Here is a 15,849-nt window from a genome sequence, read left to right as displayed (position 1 = left end):
ATTACGGACCCCATTAGCTACAGAATTTCAACTGGCAGGGTCTAGGATGAGAGCCTTTTCTGTCATTGCCCCTGCCCTATGGAACATCTTGCCCTGTGAAGTGAGATTGGCCCCCACTCTTTTGGCCTTCCAGAAGAGCATTAAGACCTGGCTCTGGCAACTAGCATGGGGATCACATGGGGGTTTGCAGTAGTGGGTGTGGTTGGTGGCGTGAAGATGCTCTCTCCGCCTTTTAACTTTATATATATATATTTGTACAAATTTTTATTGTTTTTTTATCACTGAGAATGTTGATTCCAGTTAAGTGAAATGGCTAGTAGCCAGTGTTCTAGATTTGGATGTTTAGTGTAGTTTGGAGCACACTGGCATATACCTGAGATCAAACAAACAGCTCTAAACTGATTTCAAACTGGTTTGAAATGAAGACTTTTCAAGAAGATCTGGTTCCAGTTCAGAGTTCTAGAGTTGCAGCATGCTGCAAACAGTGATGCCACAGGGCCACACTAAAAATGACTCCCCCCCCCACATTCCACTGTTTGTGTAAAATGCATGCTAGAGAGAGGAGGGAAGGGGGAGATTTGTCCTCAGTTTTATGACTTTTATAATTAGACAACTGCCTTGGAGAAATGGCTATATCATGGGAACAGAGGCTCCTAAACAAAGATTGGGTTGGCCAACAGGACTGGTCAGAAAGAATGAGAGGAACAGGTCTCAGTCAAATTTTGAATGCCAAAAATTATTTTCCTATGACAAATCTTGCTAGATTCAGACAACAGGTTGTGGCCTGGTTTGGGAGACTGGGGTTTCTAACATCAAAACATGGCCAGTCAAGATGCCATTGTGGAAGAAGAATTTTATCCTCTGTCCCTTCTTGCACAGAATCATCCCATGCTCCACAGGGTTTGTCACCTCTATGGAGGAGGGTGTGTGCATCCTCAAGAGTTGTGTCAGAAGGTCCAGATGGAAGAATGGAACAGGTAGAAGAGTCCCTATCACACTGAAGCTTAATTTTTAAAGAAAATAAACAGGAACAGGAAATGAATGTTTTTAGTGGCACCTTGATCATTGTAGATAATCATTCAGTTAATAATTTAGATACTATTTTTCCATTCTCAGCTCCTACTTACGTGGGGCAGTCAGAAATCAACACACATCTTATTTGCCTTTTTTAATACAATGAAAAGCCCCAATGTTTCCGGCCTTTGTTTTAGCACTTTGACCATATATAGATATTTGTTCTTATTCCTAGTCCCTGTCTGAGGTAGGACAATCAAAAACATACCTAATGGCAGAGTCTGCACAAAACAAGCTAGGCTAAAATGTGGGTAGTAGTTTGTGTTTCACTTCTCCAAACCTCACCATTGTCTTAGTATGCGCGGTGAATCAGATCATCTATTAAGTTATAACAGGTCTATTTGGATCGAGGCTAGCTATAACTTACTGGGAAAAAATTGTATAAACAAAGGTTGTTGGTGGAAATAGCATGTTGTGTGAACACAGCCATCTTGTTAAACTGAGCTTACGGTGTTGTGCGAATCCACCCATGGTTCAGAAATACTCAGTATGGCTTTTGCAAAAGATAAATCTTACCTCATTGATCTTTCCAGGTGCTGTGATTTGTTTCTTTGTAGAGGGTTAACAACCATGAGGGATTGCCTGGTAGTCATTATGTACCAGAATGTCCAAAACACATTTGACATTCATGCCCCACCCCTCTTCTCCCCTGCCCACCCTGAAAGGGTTTTGAGCAACAGCAGTCATGGGATAAGAGGAGAGATTCTTATGGAGGGATAACGGGCTAAGCGTGGGGCGCAGAGGAGTAACTAGCACTAGCTGTGAGGCCTCTCGGTGGTGAGATGGAAACAGCAAGTTCCCTCTTGGGAGGGATGCGAAAGCTCTCCGTTGGAGAAGGGGTCGCCTGCGCTGCAACGGGGGACTCTGCTACGGGATCGCCTCTCTCCTACCCCCCCCCCGCCCATTCTTCCTGCTCTTGGCAAGTCCCGACCCAGAAGGATGTGGGGCGGCGGCGGGGAGGTTTCCCTCTCTGAGGAGCCGCTGCATGGCGCTTGTCCCCTAAGGAGCCGGGGCGGGAATTGGAGGCACACCCTGGCCTTGCTTGGATGCAGCAGAGGTGGGGCGCGTTGCAGAGGCTTCCAGTCCCACTCCCAGCACCCTTGTAGCCCCTCTCCGTCGGGAACCGTCTCTGGTCCCCGGCTCAGGAAAGCCCAACCCGGCGACCGGCGGCCCGGATAACCGCGCCTAACGCTTCTATTTCAGAGACGGGAGAGAGGCCGTTTGTGCCTGTGATCTCTCGCCCCAGGGTGACAGCAGGGAGAGGCACCTACCCTCAGGGCCCAGCCAAACCCTCCCACCGGGTCTCACTGGCACCCCATGTTGGCCAGGCGGCTCCAGGGACCCTCTCGGGTGTCTCCAGGCTGCAGGGGCAAGAAACGGTCCTCTCGCCTGCTGGCCTCCTGGTCCTTTGGATTGGGTTCGTCTCCCATAGGGTCTCCAGGAGTTCCCCTTGCTGAGGTAGGGGGCAGTCAACAGTATAGCTCTAAGGCTTACCTTCTCCATATCAGCATCTCCTTGGTGGCTCTAAACCGCAATGTGGTCCAGAGGGAACACTTCTGGGCCACAACGGGGTGCACAGCCAGGTGACAAGAGCCTTTGCTGAGAGCCAACTGTTCCTGTTTCCCTCTGCAAAGTCACCCAGGATGCCAGCTGGATCCCCACTTCTACCAGGAGCAAGCAGAGTCTAGAGTCCGGAGAGGAGCACTTAGCATCCAAAGAAGGCGGTCCTTCTCAGGGAAAGCTGCAGCAGCAAACCTGAAACTCCCCCCCCAACATCCGTGCTGAGGACAGGTGAGCGGCCTTTGTTTCAAGTAGCATGTTTAGGAATACTGTACAGCCCTGGTTTAATTTCCAGTGTATATTTCACTAAGAAGTTATGAGGCTTTGTTGTTGTTCAGGGACGCACCGCTGCAGCAGTGGAGAGCTCCTTGCAAAGGGAGGGAGCAAGGGAAAAGAATCGCTCTTTCGTCTAAGCAGCAAGGAGACTCCGTAGGGGACAACATACCCTTATTCCCTTTCTGGATAAGCAGTAGTATTGCATAGGAAAAGAGCAAGTCATAATAAGAGAAGGAATAGTCTTGCAAAAAAAAATCAGTAAGCCAAAAAAAAAAAAGCTAAAGACAAAAAGTATTTCACTAAATCTAATTTATGCTGGTACCATTCACTATAGCTGTCTGTAACTTTCTGTCTTTGCAAATGCTTATTTACCTCCACTATACCCATTCTCTGCTTTATAAATTGCCTTTTGTTATTTAAACTTTTCATCTGTATTTGAAGATGTTATAAACATCACCACTTTCTCAACGTTCTCCTTCTCTAATTATTCATTCTTCCTTCATATATTTGATCCTCATTCATTTTGCCTAAATGATTGCATTCAATCCACATTCATTCAACACCATTCTGTTCTGAGCCTACCTCTTTTGGAATGATCACATGGACTTAAATAGTGCATTCCCACTGCAATCAATTTTCCCCCTATGTATCCAACTCTCACTTCCATATTACAAAGTGGGTAGAAGGACACTGTTATAAAGTACACATTTTTGCTTCTTTCAGCAAATGTTCAATCATATTCAAAGCTAATAGACTCTCCAGTCTTGTCTGTGAAAAAAAGTGCAACCCTCCATCCTCCTTTCATTTTTGTACTTACAGTCGTTTTTGGAAGAACTCTACGTCTGTGTGTGCATGGGTGTGGATGCACAGGCATGCAATAGCCAGCTTCAGTTGATTCATTCATCTTTATAATGAACTATTTTCTGCAGAAGTTGTTCTTCTTTCCATAAGTGAGTGCCTCCACTGCATTAGTTCTGAACAGATATAAAGTCTATGCTTCTTTATAATTTGTAGTAGCAATAAGGTACATTGCAGTGAATAGGGACACCCAAGCGTTTGCAATCCATAGGCATAAATGCAAGTATGAGAAAGAGCCATGGCTGCCTTCCAGACACTATTCCTTTCCTACTGCTCCTGTCACTCTCCCCAAGTAACGTCCTGCCCGCATTTTACTTTTCCATATTGACTTGTCTAAAATTCCAGTGCAACAGAATAGAAACAAATCCTTTTGATTTACATGGTTTCTAAAAGGGACTCAGTTCGAATCCACCATCAAATTAAAGTTTACCAGTGTGATGGAATGGAATTATGAAGGCCAGGCTCAGGGAGATAAACATTTTCTTAGCTCGCCAGAAGAGCGTGGGAGTAACAAGAGGATGAGACTGGCAAGATTGATGTCAGGCCTAGCCCAAGGAACTCCAAGAGACAATGCAAATTCAGTCCAGCTATGTTTATTAGCTACAACCTCTAGCAAGAATCTTCCCAGACTCAAACCCCAGCTCCCAAAGTCAGCCAGCCACAACAGTGTAAATTCCTCAGGGAGGTGCCAGTCTCATCCTCTTGTTACTCCCACGCTCTTCTGGCGAGCTAAGAAAATGTTTATCTCCCTGAGCTTGGCCTTCATAATTCCATTCCATCACAATCAGGTACATAGTAAAGCCACAGTTATGGCATCTATTATGTATTATGGCAGCTTTGTCCCAAGATATCAATCCAAGTTAAGGAAGTTATTTCCACAGGACTCCAACATAAGAACCAAATTATGCGCACTTTGTGGGTCTTGTGAGAACTCTCAATAACTAGTTTCTGTTCTCTCAGAGCTGATCTTAGAAAAAGCGTAAGGCTAAATATTCTATATTTAGCATTTCACACCTCCCTACGTCCTCAAAATGCTTAGGAAAATGACCCCTCATCTGATGTCACGTTCTTTGTGTGTCTGAACTCACATCCCAGCTGTGTCTTCTCTTGTTCCAGCATATATGGGTGAAACAAAAGTGAAGTGCTAATAATTAAGCCAGAAAAAAAAGTCAGCCACCAATAACATGTAGCAGAATAGATATTTGCTAATAATTTACAAAACAGAAACATATATTATAGGTAGAATTCGCAACACAGGGACAAGATCTCTCAAAGTCATATTCTTCTGCCAACAAGTGATTATGTTGCATCTGCAGAAATGACCATCGGGCTCTGGCAAACTACTTCAGTCTCCCACTGAAAAAAGATGCCACAGAAAGAATTCAGTAGCCCTGTGAGTCGAGAGGACCAGAACTATTGCCATAGACCACAGCGAGTGAGTCTGTTTCACAGCTCTGTGTCCTTCAGCTTCTGCATCCAACCATGCAACTGTCCTTGCTCTCCTCTACTGGCTGCTTCTGGTTGAATAGTGCAGCTTGGCTTCTTGCAAGAAGCTTTGGAAGGCAGGTTCTTCATGGCTTTCCTCTGTCACTATACAGGAAACAGAAGAGATGTGTTCACAAAGTGAGCGCCACTAATGCCTTATGATCCCAAATGCCCTTTCTAATAGCAACCAGCATCACCAGAAATGAAGATATCAGCCTCATCCCTTGGCTGGATTGTAAAATGAATGTAAGACAGAGTTGTAAGGAACTCCATGTAAAGCAACTGATGGGAAAATGCCACCATCCTCCCTCCTGGCTTGTCTCTTGCAATTTTTAATTCCTCCTGTTCCTTCAGAGCCTTAATTACCTTTATGATCAATGTCATCAGTATCACTGTCTTGGGCCTCTTCCTCCTCCTCTTCTGGTTCCAAAGTTCCTCGTGTCAGAATCAGTTCTGATGGGCCTAATGAAGATTCTGCCATTGAACCTTTGGACCAAAAGCAAACAGAAAAGCAATTGTTCAGCTTCTTCCTGTACAGTAGGATGGACACTTTGCCCAGGAGTTTCATGCCAGATCTCAAACACTACAAGGTCAGGAGAGTTTGTGTATACATGATACCTAGATGAGGGCTCTGGGCTGCTTTAGAAATTCAGCAAGGCAGCAGCAGTACATGCTTAGTCCTACAGCTATAGCATAATGCCTTGCCAGATGAAGTGCCGTATGCCTTATGTAAATGCCGTAAGTAAGCCAATGTATACAAATCCCACCAGCAGCCCTTCCTTTCCCTCCCCTGAGCTTTCTCGGGGACGACCCAACTATTTCCCTCATCAGCTATACCCTGAAATATTTAGTGCAGAGCAGATAAAATGATGCAGGCTGTGAACCTGAACCTACTTCTAAAACTCCCAAATGCTGCCTGCTGGCTTGGAGGCCTAGAGGCAGCCTGTCAAAAAGGTAGTTGTATTAGGTCTTTCAATGTACCTGACGGTGCTGGGCTGTTCTCCATAGCAACAGGCCCCATATCTCTCTGCAAACGTTTCAGCTGTTCCTCCTGCTGCTGCCTCTGAACTCTTTCCTATAAACCAAGAGAGTATATTCCAATAACATGTTTTTTCAATGCATTTGTATCTCACTTTGCTCTCACACTGGAACTTAAGATGACATAGATGTAGTTTCCAGATTACCGCAACCTTCTTAATTTCAGTAAGATCATCCTCACGTGGCCCTTCAGAGGATGCTCTAAGCCCCACTTGTGTCCTATCCCCCTTTCATAAGAGGCAAAAAATGAACAGAAATCCAACCCTGCCAGGTCCTTAAGAACTAAGAGTGAGTAGGAAGATGTATGGAAAGCTTAGGGAGCTGTCAGTGAGTTATGGCAAGAAACACAGACACAGAAACTTACCTCACAGTTTACATTAAGTATGTTTCTTTGATTTTGGCTCAGTATTGTTCAGACTTAGCCAACTAGGTTTATTTAATAAATCTACATTAAATAAACTATGGCTTGATATGTATGGACCCAGTCACCATAGTTTATTCAGTATGTCATGATAACTGCTTACCACTATCTTTTTACTATTCAAAGAAAAGAGATCTGTGTTCTTCCATAATTGTCTGTTAACTCTAATCACTTTGAATTCATCTAACCATGGAAAGAGAAAGGCTCCTGTGACTATACAAACGGGGATTTGGATTCATTCACCATAGCTCTAGGATTTCCTGCTTAATTTCCTTCTCTCACACTTCTTTTATCAACTGATAGGTGAATTAGTATTTCCATCCTAAGAAATACTGTTTAGAGCTCCAGCAACAACATAGCAACAAATGTTCAGACACAATTGGAGGTGGGAAGGCTTATATCAATACAGCCCAGAGCAACAAGGTATATGCATATATTTACCAATTTCTTTCTTAGACGTTCATATTCTGGTCGATATTCTCTGGAAGGAAAAAAAAATGGGTTTCATGTATTTACTCGTGGGCACTACTGACTTATACCCTAACAGACAATAATGGAGATAGGCAGCAGCACTGAACGGACATTACCACTATAAGCCACCAGTTTATATAGCTACTGCTATAGAAAGAGAGGAAATTTTCCGTGTAAGCCTCATATCTGCACCAAGAATGAATGATCTGGTGGCGCCCCATGAAAAGCCATTGACTCTGCCCACCCTACAATGCATCAAAACATGTGATACAGAACTGCTTAACTGCTGAGGCTTCTTGAGTTAATATAAACAGCAAACAATTGATTTCTTTAAGGTTGTTGTGCTATCTTATATATTCATAGGGTACAAGTAAACTTAACTGGAAGCATCATTTGCCTAGAGTCTCTCTCTCTCTCTCTCTTTTTGGTGGCTTTCAGTCAGTGTTGACTCCTGGCCACTGCATGGACTAGTCCCTGCAGTTTTCTTGGCAAGATTTTTTGGAAGTGGTTTGCCATTGTCTCCTTCCAAGGGCTGAGAGAGAGTGACTGGCCCAAGGTCACCCAGATGCCTTCATGCCTAAGACAGGACTAGAACTCAGTCTCTCATGTTCTAGCCTGATCACTACACCAAACTGGCTCTCTCTAGACTCTCTAGGCAACCTCAGATTCAGTTTGTTCCAAACTCAGATATCCCTAAAGGTAATGCACAGCATGCCAGGTTGCTCCTGCTAGTTTCCTTTATTCCTGAAGGCTCACCGTTCATATTCATCAACAGCTTTGGACACATGTTCAAAAAATTCATCCAGCCCTGTTCCTTGTACAGCAGAAACACCCACCACCTGCAAGAAAAAGTTGTTGATAAACTGGGCTGCTTTAGAAATGTAGATTAAAATAAATGAATGTCTTGCTTGAGGCTTAACTTCAGCCTATTTCTTCCCATTCAGCACCAACAGCTGTGTTATTCAACAACATGTTTAACAAACCCACCTGCATATAGAACGTACAGCATCCTTTGCAGTACAAAGGAGAGCACCCACCTGGAGTGAGTTGTAGAACTCATCTAAAACAAGACTCATGGACCGAGTTAAATTACTGGCATAGGTAGTTTCTTGGCTGAGGGCATCTTGAAAAGCTTCAAAGTCTTGCATCCATTCAAGTGCAAAGCTATGGTCAATGATGTCTATCTGAGTTGAAAAAGAAAAGAAGGTAGGGTGTCTAAGTGCACATTTAGGCAAGGCGTGGAAACAGCTTCTGCCAGAATTTAAGCCAGTACAACACGTTACCTACTGGCCCAGGAACAAGGACAAATGGCCTCACCAGAACTGCTGGTTCTCTAGAAGTGGCAAGGAAAGCAGATTGCTCTTCCTTTCATTTACTCAGAAAAGCCAGGATAAAAAATTAAAGACTACAGTATCATCAGAACCCAACAGGCCATATATGAAGTACTGTGATCAATTCAAAGCTCCATATTTTAAGGATACAAACAAACTAGAGCACATTCCAAGGAACATGAAGAAGATACTGAGAGGTTTGAAAACTAACTTTTGTAAGTAATGGTAAAGAGATACGGTTATTCAGCACAATCTAGAGAAGCAAAATAGCTCTCTTAAACCATTGGAAGGACTGACGCTTGGAAAACTTATTCTCTGTGCTCCAAAGGACAGCATTTAAGATTAATGGTTGAGAATCTCAAGGCAGCAGATTTCAGAGAAATATTAAGAGAGTGTCTCTTGATCATTTTAGCATCATTCTCAATGCTTTTTTTCAGATCTTCAGTATTCCTTATGAGATAGATTGATTGAATACAGCATTTCAAATGTGGTTACAGCACACACTTATCTAACAACATTGTGATACATTGTTTTATTTTCTGTTCTTGCTCAAATGTTCCCCAAGCCTTTTGGAATCTGGCCTTTTCACAGTACTTATACTGTACATTGTTGACATTTCATAAAGAAATAATCCCAAGGTCACTGTCCTGATAACTTAATATCCAATGAGATTCCAATGGCGTAATCCATTAAGATTATTTTGCCCCACTCTATCTCATTTTGTATTTACTGACACTGAACTGTGTTTGCCTTTTAATTACCATTTTAACTGTGCTTTTTTCTTTTCACAAGCATTTTTTCCTTGGGAGATAATGGAAAACATCAGTTCCAAATAGATAAATCAGAGTAACCAAAAAAAAAAAAAAAACATACCCCAAATCTAAGCTGGATGGCACAATTTAACCGTACCATTCTCTGTTGCTTCTGTTAAGAGAAAAGTCACAGCACATGGTAGCACCTTAACTGAATTTGGCTGATCTCAAAAAAAGCTAAATAGGACTAGATCTGGTTAATATTTTGATGGGAGACGACCAGGAAATCTCACAGCTGGGATTAGACTGAGAAGTGAAGTTTTTTTTTTTTTCCTAAATGCTGGAACAAGGCAACAGCACATCACTTCTATTGTGTTGCCAAAACTACATAGACATCTTTATATAATCATCAGGAGTTGAGTTTGAATAGATAGCCTCTACTTTTTTAAAAAAGAGAAACAAGAAAGTGTGGCAGAAAGATAGTGTTGGTTTAATATTAAGAATTGATCTCATTGTTATCTAGCATTAAATGTGGACTCTGAAACATCCCACTCACCTTGTTCATGACCACAATAAATGGGAGCTTCGTTTTGTACAAGATGCTAAAAAGAAAAGTGGATGATCAGAGATAAAAAGATGGCTCAGGCATGCAATTGTTTTTTGTTTTAATATAATTTTTATTGAAAGAATTTTACACAAGATTAAAAACTGCAGAAATTTAAGCAGAAAAATAGAAAAAAGAAAAAGAATGAAAACATAAAAGAAAAAGTGACAGACAGCCAAAGAAAAAGAAAAGATATCTAAAGAAGCAACTTCTGATTTTCTTTGCAGTAGTTACAGACATAATAACTACCATTTCCACCCTCCCAAATTATATATCATGGTTCCCTTCTTTCCATAAATAACACTTTTTAATCAGTGAATCCCGAAATCACCATTTTTGTCCATTTTCAGCAAAAAGTCTACAAAGGGTTTCCAGTTTTTTATAAAAGTAATTGCTGTTCCCTCCTTAATCAAACAAAGGCATGCAATTGTTAACACTCCACAATTCTGCCTTTTCGTCCTTGAGGTCAGGGATTTGGTTTTCAGTTCTTGGCAAACTGACGGCAACTGGTATATACCCTGAAGGCAGATGATACAGCAACTTTGATGAACTTCAAAAGTTCTGATCTTGGTAAAACCTAGCCAAAAGACTACCTGTGATTGCTTTTGGTTTTGTGCAGGAAAAAGTTAAATTATGTATGACCTAAATTAAAAAATGGCAGATGAACTAACAATGAAAGATGCAAACCAGAACATAGAAATTTGCCCAATACACAATGGCTTTCATTGAATAATCAGCCAAGCATCACTTTAGCAGTACTGATAAATATTTTAAAGATAACAAATTGTGCTGAAATACTTCACTGGATTCTATCTTTTCTAAGTAAAATTTAACATACTTATTTAACTTGGCTCCATGTTGTGTAGGGCTCTACCAATTACCTTAAAGATTGCTTCTTCCCATACAAACCAACCTGCACCTTTGTCTGGCAGATTCTTCTCCAAATTTCCCTGACTGCTAAGACTAAGTAGATGCAGACCAAATAGGACTTTTTTGTGACAGCGCACTCTCTGCGGAACCCCCTCTTTTAAGTCAGCTATCCTGCCACGGGTGCTTGGATTTTTCCAGTGTTCTAATTTTCACTGGCTTTTAAAGTTAATATGCCTGGCTTTTCTAAGCTTTTTAAGGTGACCTAACGTTTTTGTTTAGGAAACCAGATATAAACCAATTAAACACACAGAACATTTGTGCTGAGCATGCAGCTGGTGCATGTAAATAAAAAGAACTGGGGGAACAATAAATGAATTTGGATAAAAAAGCAGACCTCTATCCAATAAAGAAGGAGAGGAACTGTAGGAATAGTGGGACAGTGCCTCCTACCTGCAGGCATACAGCATGTTAGACATGAAGGTGACAGGATTAGTGCTGCGAGATGTGTCCATCACATAAACCACCACCGATGGGAAAGAGGAAGCCTAAACAGGCACATCACAGGATTATTGTTAACAAAGCAAAGCAAGTTTTCACCATCCCTAATTGCCTCCCAACGTAAGATGAATAGAAGTCACTAACCAGGGCTTCTGTGATGATAGTGCCTGAGGCAGACCAAGTGAACACTTCAATCTGCCCAGGTGTATCTATTAGGACATACCTACAAGAGAACGGATTTGCTCACTCACACACTCAGAACATACAGAACACATTTTATTCAGATGGCACACACAGGAGCTGGACAGCAATGTGTACCTGCTCCATTGCTGTCTCAGAAATTCAAGTAAGAGCTTCTACCTGCAGAGACAAAAGCTGAGTCCAGATTTAATGATTTCTCTTCAAAATAAAGGATGATTTTATGAGTCATTGTCCTTATCAATCCAAAGTAAATGACTACTTTAGTCCAAGACTACTGCTTCAGGAGAGACAAGGCACAACTGTTTGCTCAAAGGAAGATCTCCAAAATATTTCATATGCCACTCCAGCCCTATTTAAATGGTTTTTGGATTCATTTAGGAACTGAGAGGACTCTGAGCACTGATTTCAAAATATTCCAAGTCACACAAAGAACACACCCAAAGTTTATACAGATATATACCTGTGAGGGGGGAAAAAAAGGTGTAGGGGGGCTACTCTCAGTATTTTGTGACTGACCATACACTAACTGCCAATTTATGGAGGTAATACCCAGCACATTTTTTCATGACTTCAAAAAGACTTCAGAATTTTTTCATAGCTTCCAAAAAGGTTGAAGATCCCTATCATTCTTTAAAACTTCGTAACTGGTGGCTGGACTGCTCCTGTTCCCAGAGAGGACTTGCCACATGCTTTGCTAGTATCTGAAATTCATTTTACAATAATGCTGGACACAATTTTTTTTTAATCACTGTGTCCTGGTTTTAGAATCCTGAGTCCCTTTGATATACTCATCCAGTAAGCTTTTGGCATGCTGGGTATTTGAGTATGTATTTTAAATTCTAATTTTAGACCTATGATTCTAATTTGAGTAATATTACCTGATTATTTCCTCTAAGTTATTGGGTGTGGGTTTTTTTTTTTCATTTTGTCATTTTGTGAACTGCACAAGTTAAAAACTAAGATAATGTTAATAAGGTCTATAAAGAAAAAAGGTAACGTATCCTAAGTAAGGTAGATCTACTTAAGATAAGCAACACATATTTCCCCTCTTAAAAAGGGGCCTCCCAGCAGCCACCCCCTCCCTCCCAACAGGATGCATCAGATTTCTCACTGACTCACTGGGATGCAGTCTGTCGTCTTTCAATGAACTTCATCACCTGATAAAGATGAAAGAGAAAATACAGTTTGTATACAAAACTGGAGTTTGCAGAAGAGCTACTAAAAGAAGGGGTCCTTAGTATAACAGAATTAGTGACATACTTCAATTTTGCAGCTATACTGACAGTTAACTGCTCCAAGCTTTAGCAATGATATGGCCCAGAATACTGAAATTTTCAGGAAAGAATATTCAGCAGCTTGTCAATATGGTGCACTGTTCACCAGCAAAATCAGTAAAGCAAACACTTACCTGGTCAAATCTTGTAGCAAAAAGATTGAGGGACGTCACGATGCCACCATTTGGGCCCAGTGCATACCTGGAGCTAGGTCAGGAAAAGTTGAAGAAATCCAAATCACTGGGGTCAGCATATTCCCCAGTGCAAACCCACAAGAGAATAATAGGAAGTTTTACTTCAATAACAAGCTGCAGAACATCATGGCTCTTTTTTATTCAGAATGGCATTGGAGTTCTATGCATCCAGCTGAAGTATTTGCAGCCAAGACTCACTAGTCTGATTAATTTGGGCAAGGTCTCCTAAAGAATGCTGTAGTTACAATTACCCTATCACATACAGTCTATAGATATTGTCAGTATTAACCGAGTTTAAAAGAGAAATTCAGGATTTTCACAAATGGCTTGAAAAGTATAACCAGTCAAAGGACTGGCATAATTTCTGAAACCATTTTCTGGTTTTGTGTATATGTGTTCACCCATGTTAGACTGACCTCATATTTTATAATTTATAATCTCCATCCCAGTGGTTGTATGAATGTTTATATCTTGGAATGAGCTGTGATCCATGAAAGCTTAGGCAATAATCAATATTATAAGGTGCCACAAGGCTCTTTATAGACTTCTCTATCTCAGCTGCTAATCTTTGGCAGTTAACAGGTCATAAGATTACTTATAAGCAAAGCCTCCTCCACAGTAGGCTAAATTAACATTAATTAATTAGTTAACAAATAAAGCAATTTGTCCTTCTAGATGGAGAAGAGCAGGCATCCCCTCAACCCTGGCAAGGTCAAGTGGTTGTGGGTTTCAAGGTTTCCCAGATCAGAAGACTTTCTATCCCTAACTATTCCAAATTTTATGTTTGCATTTCCATTCCTAGCTACTCCTAACCCCCAACTCTACTACATCAAAGTCAGACAGCATATACATCCAGCAAAATATACACAAATAAATAAGAAATGATATGGCTACATCTTTAAGAAATAGCTAAATAATGCAAGGATACTGCTTCATGACTTCTTTGTACTTCACTGTGTCCCGAATATCTTTAAAAACAAAAAAGAAAAGAAAAGAGGTGGGAAGGGGGTTACCAGTATTTTTATCTAATCAGGTAAAACTAACTTGATTGTCGTGATGCCTATCGCAAGCAGCACACAACAGCCTGATTAAAAACAAATTTAGAAGGAATACATCTTACTTGTTCAAACAAAAAATAATTTACCTTTAAATGTAACATCCCCCCAAATTTTCCTACTTTCTCACTGCTTGTTCATCATCCTAAGTGCAGCTCTAATACTGTATTTCTCTAATACTCTCTAGGTGATTTCACATCAGGTAATCATGGAAATCATAATCCAAACACACAAATTTCCAATCCATCCTAAGGAACTGCCAGCAAAGGTTTAGAATACTGGACTATAGACTAATGTATGCAAGTCTAGTCATCTATTCCTATTAATGTGATCCAGTTCAATTTAATCAATTCCCTAAAACAAAACAAAATCCACCATTTATTCCTTAATTATATACAGAACAAGCCAACAAATACTGAGCCACTCCAATTATGTTCTACAATCATAAGGAGAGCTACATTTCTGACATTTTCCAGCAACTCCGCTTAGTTGGCAGTGGTGGAGGTACATGGAGTAACAGTATCCCTTTGTTGGATACTCTGTGCTGGGCCAATGGCACCTACAACTGGGGGAAGATTTGCACCTACAACTACAAATGGAGTAACAGCATCCCTGTGCTGGATATTCGGTGCTGGCCAATGGCACCTACAACTGGGGGAAGGTTTGGAAAGCAAAGGAGAGCCGGTTTGGTCTAGTGGTTAAGATGCCAGACTAGAAAGCAGGAGACTGTGAATTTTGCCTTAGGCATGGATGACTTTGGGCCAGTCACTCTCTCTCAGCTCACAGGCTTGTTGTTGTGGGGAAAACTGAAGGAGGAAGGAGTATTAGGTATGTTTGCCGCCTTGATTTATTTATAAAAATAAGAAAGGTAAGATAAAAAAAATCTGGAAAAAAAAGTGAGCCAGCAACCATGCCCATGTGTGTGGTCATGGCCAAATGTGTGGCAGCTCATGCACGCTGTCAGTTGCTTGGATGTCTGCAGTCCCTAATCCTACCCTGAGCCAAAGGTTTAACTATTTGTGCTTTATAGCCAAACTAACTAATAAATCTTCTCATACTTTCCTAAAGAAAAGAACTCTAGCAAAGCACGTAGACAACCACAGTACGTACTCACCGATATTGGCCTGAAAAGGCAGTTCATAAACTGCGGGGTCCAGATTGATGACATACGGAGGAGAATTCTTACTATGCAGGTAAGCAACAAGTCTCTATGGAAAACAAACCGTACGTCAGCCCAAAGAAAGCGGGCAGGGGGACCGAGCAGCCCTCTTACAACCTCCCTCCCTCCGGCCGATCCCTCTCCCGCTCCGCCCGCACCTGCACCAGCGCCGTCTTGCCAGAGCCAGCCATTCCCAGCACTAGGACGCACACTGGGGCTCCGGAGGCAGAACCGGCTGCCACAGCGGCCGCTGCCATTTTGCCGCCGTTTCATCCGCTTTCTTTGACTTCCGGAAGAAAGGTCCCTTTTTCCTGCTCAAAAAAGGAAAAGGAAACCAAGATTTTGACCATAGAGATAAGAAAGAACAAAGGACAGATGTTGGAAAATGAACAACCTCATATTGGTGGGGCTGGTGAAGTCATGGGAACTATTCGAGTCGTGTTCCCCAACACTCTCCACTGAAGAGACTTTTCCTCTCGCAAAATTAGGCTGTTAAACAAGACCATTAATGTTCAACTACTCTGTACCGTCCCTCAGAGAACATTTTCAAAGATGCCACCCTGACATCGGCACGGCGTGAGTCTTCCTCCGCCTCGTTGTTCTCTGAGACGAGATACTGCCGTTCTACAATTTCTTTCTGCAGTATTCCTGTTGAACTTTGAACCGCCATGGCTTTTCAGGATAGAGTTGTGATAGCCTAGAGTGGCACAATTCTGCAATGTACCACC

The 15,849-nt window shown here is 41.7% G+C and overlaps 1 protein-coding gene across 1 annotated transcript; it reads right to left on the bottom strand.

The window, feature by feature from the left end:
- Positions 1-4,953: 4,953 nt before the first annotated feature.
- GPN1 (GPN-loop GTPase 1) lies at positions 4,954-15,753 on the bottom strand. Its single transcript, XM_007420878.4, has 14 exons — positions 15,280-15,753; positions 15,077-15,170; positions 13,836-13,875; positions 12,848-12,914; positions 12,559-12,596; positions 11,383-11,461; positions 11,191-11,285; positions 9,823-9,868; positions 8,221-8,367; positions 7,940-8,022; positions 7,154-7,193; positions 6,235-6,328; positions 5,620-5,739; positions 4,954-5,358 (listed from the first exon to the last, which is right to left on the bottom strand). The coding sequence occupies exons 1-14, from the start codon at positions 15,376-15,378 to the stop codon at positions 5,273-5,275; spliced, it is 1,128 nt and encodes a 375-aa protein (XP_007420940.2). The 5' UTR covers positions 15,379-15,753; the 3' UTR covers positions 4,954-5,272.
- Between the last annotated feature and the right edge of the window lie 96 nt (positions 15,754-15,849).

Source organism: Python bivittatus, unplaced genomic scaffold (genome assembly GCF_059951505.1).
Source record: "Python bivittatus isolate LINGU-HERP-01145 unplaced genomic scaffold, Pbiv_v1 ctg000690_np1212, whole genome shotgun sequence".
NCBI lineage: Eukaryota > Metazoa > Chordata > Lepidosauria > Squamata > Pythonidae > Python > Python bivittatus.
This window is presented reverse-complemented; position numbering and strand designations above follow the sequence as displayed.

Bases quoted from the DNA above. Each gene is read 5' to 3' on its own strand.
- GPN1 (XM_007420878.4), bottom strand. From the start codon at position 15,378: ATGGCAGCGGCCGCTGTGGCAGCCGGTTCTGCCTCCGGAGCCCCAGTG. The intron at 6,329-7,153 runs GTAAATATATGC...CTTGGTTTATAG, and splicing joins AACGTCTAAGAAAGAAATTG to GAAAGAGTTCAGAGGCAGCA. The intron at 5,359-5,619 runs GTAATTAAGGCT...TTTCCTGTATAG, and splicing joins TGATGACATTGATCATAAAG to TGACAGAGGAAAGCCATGAA.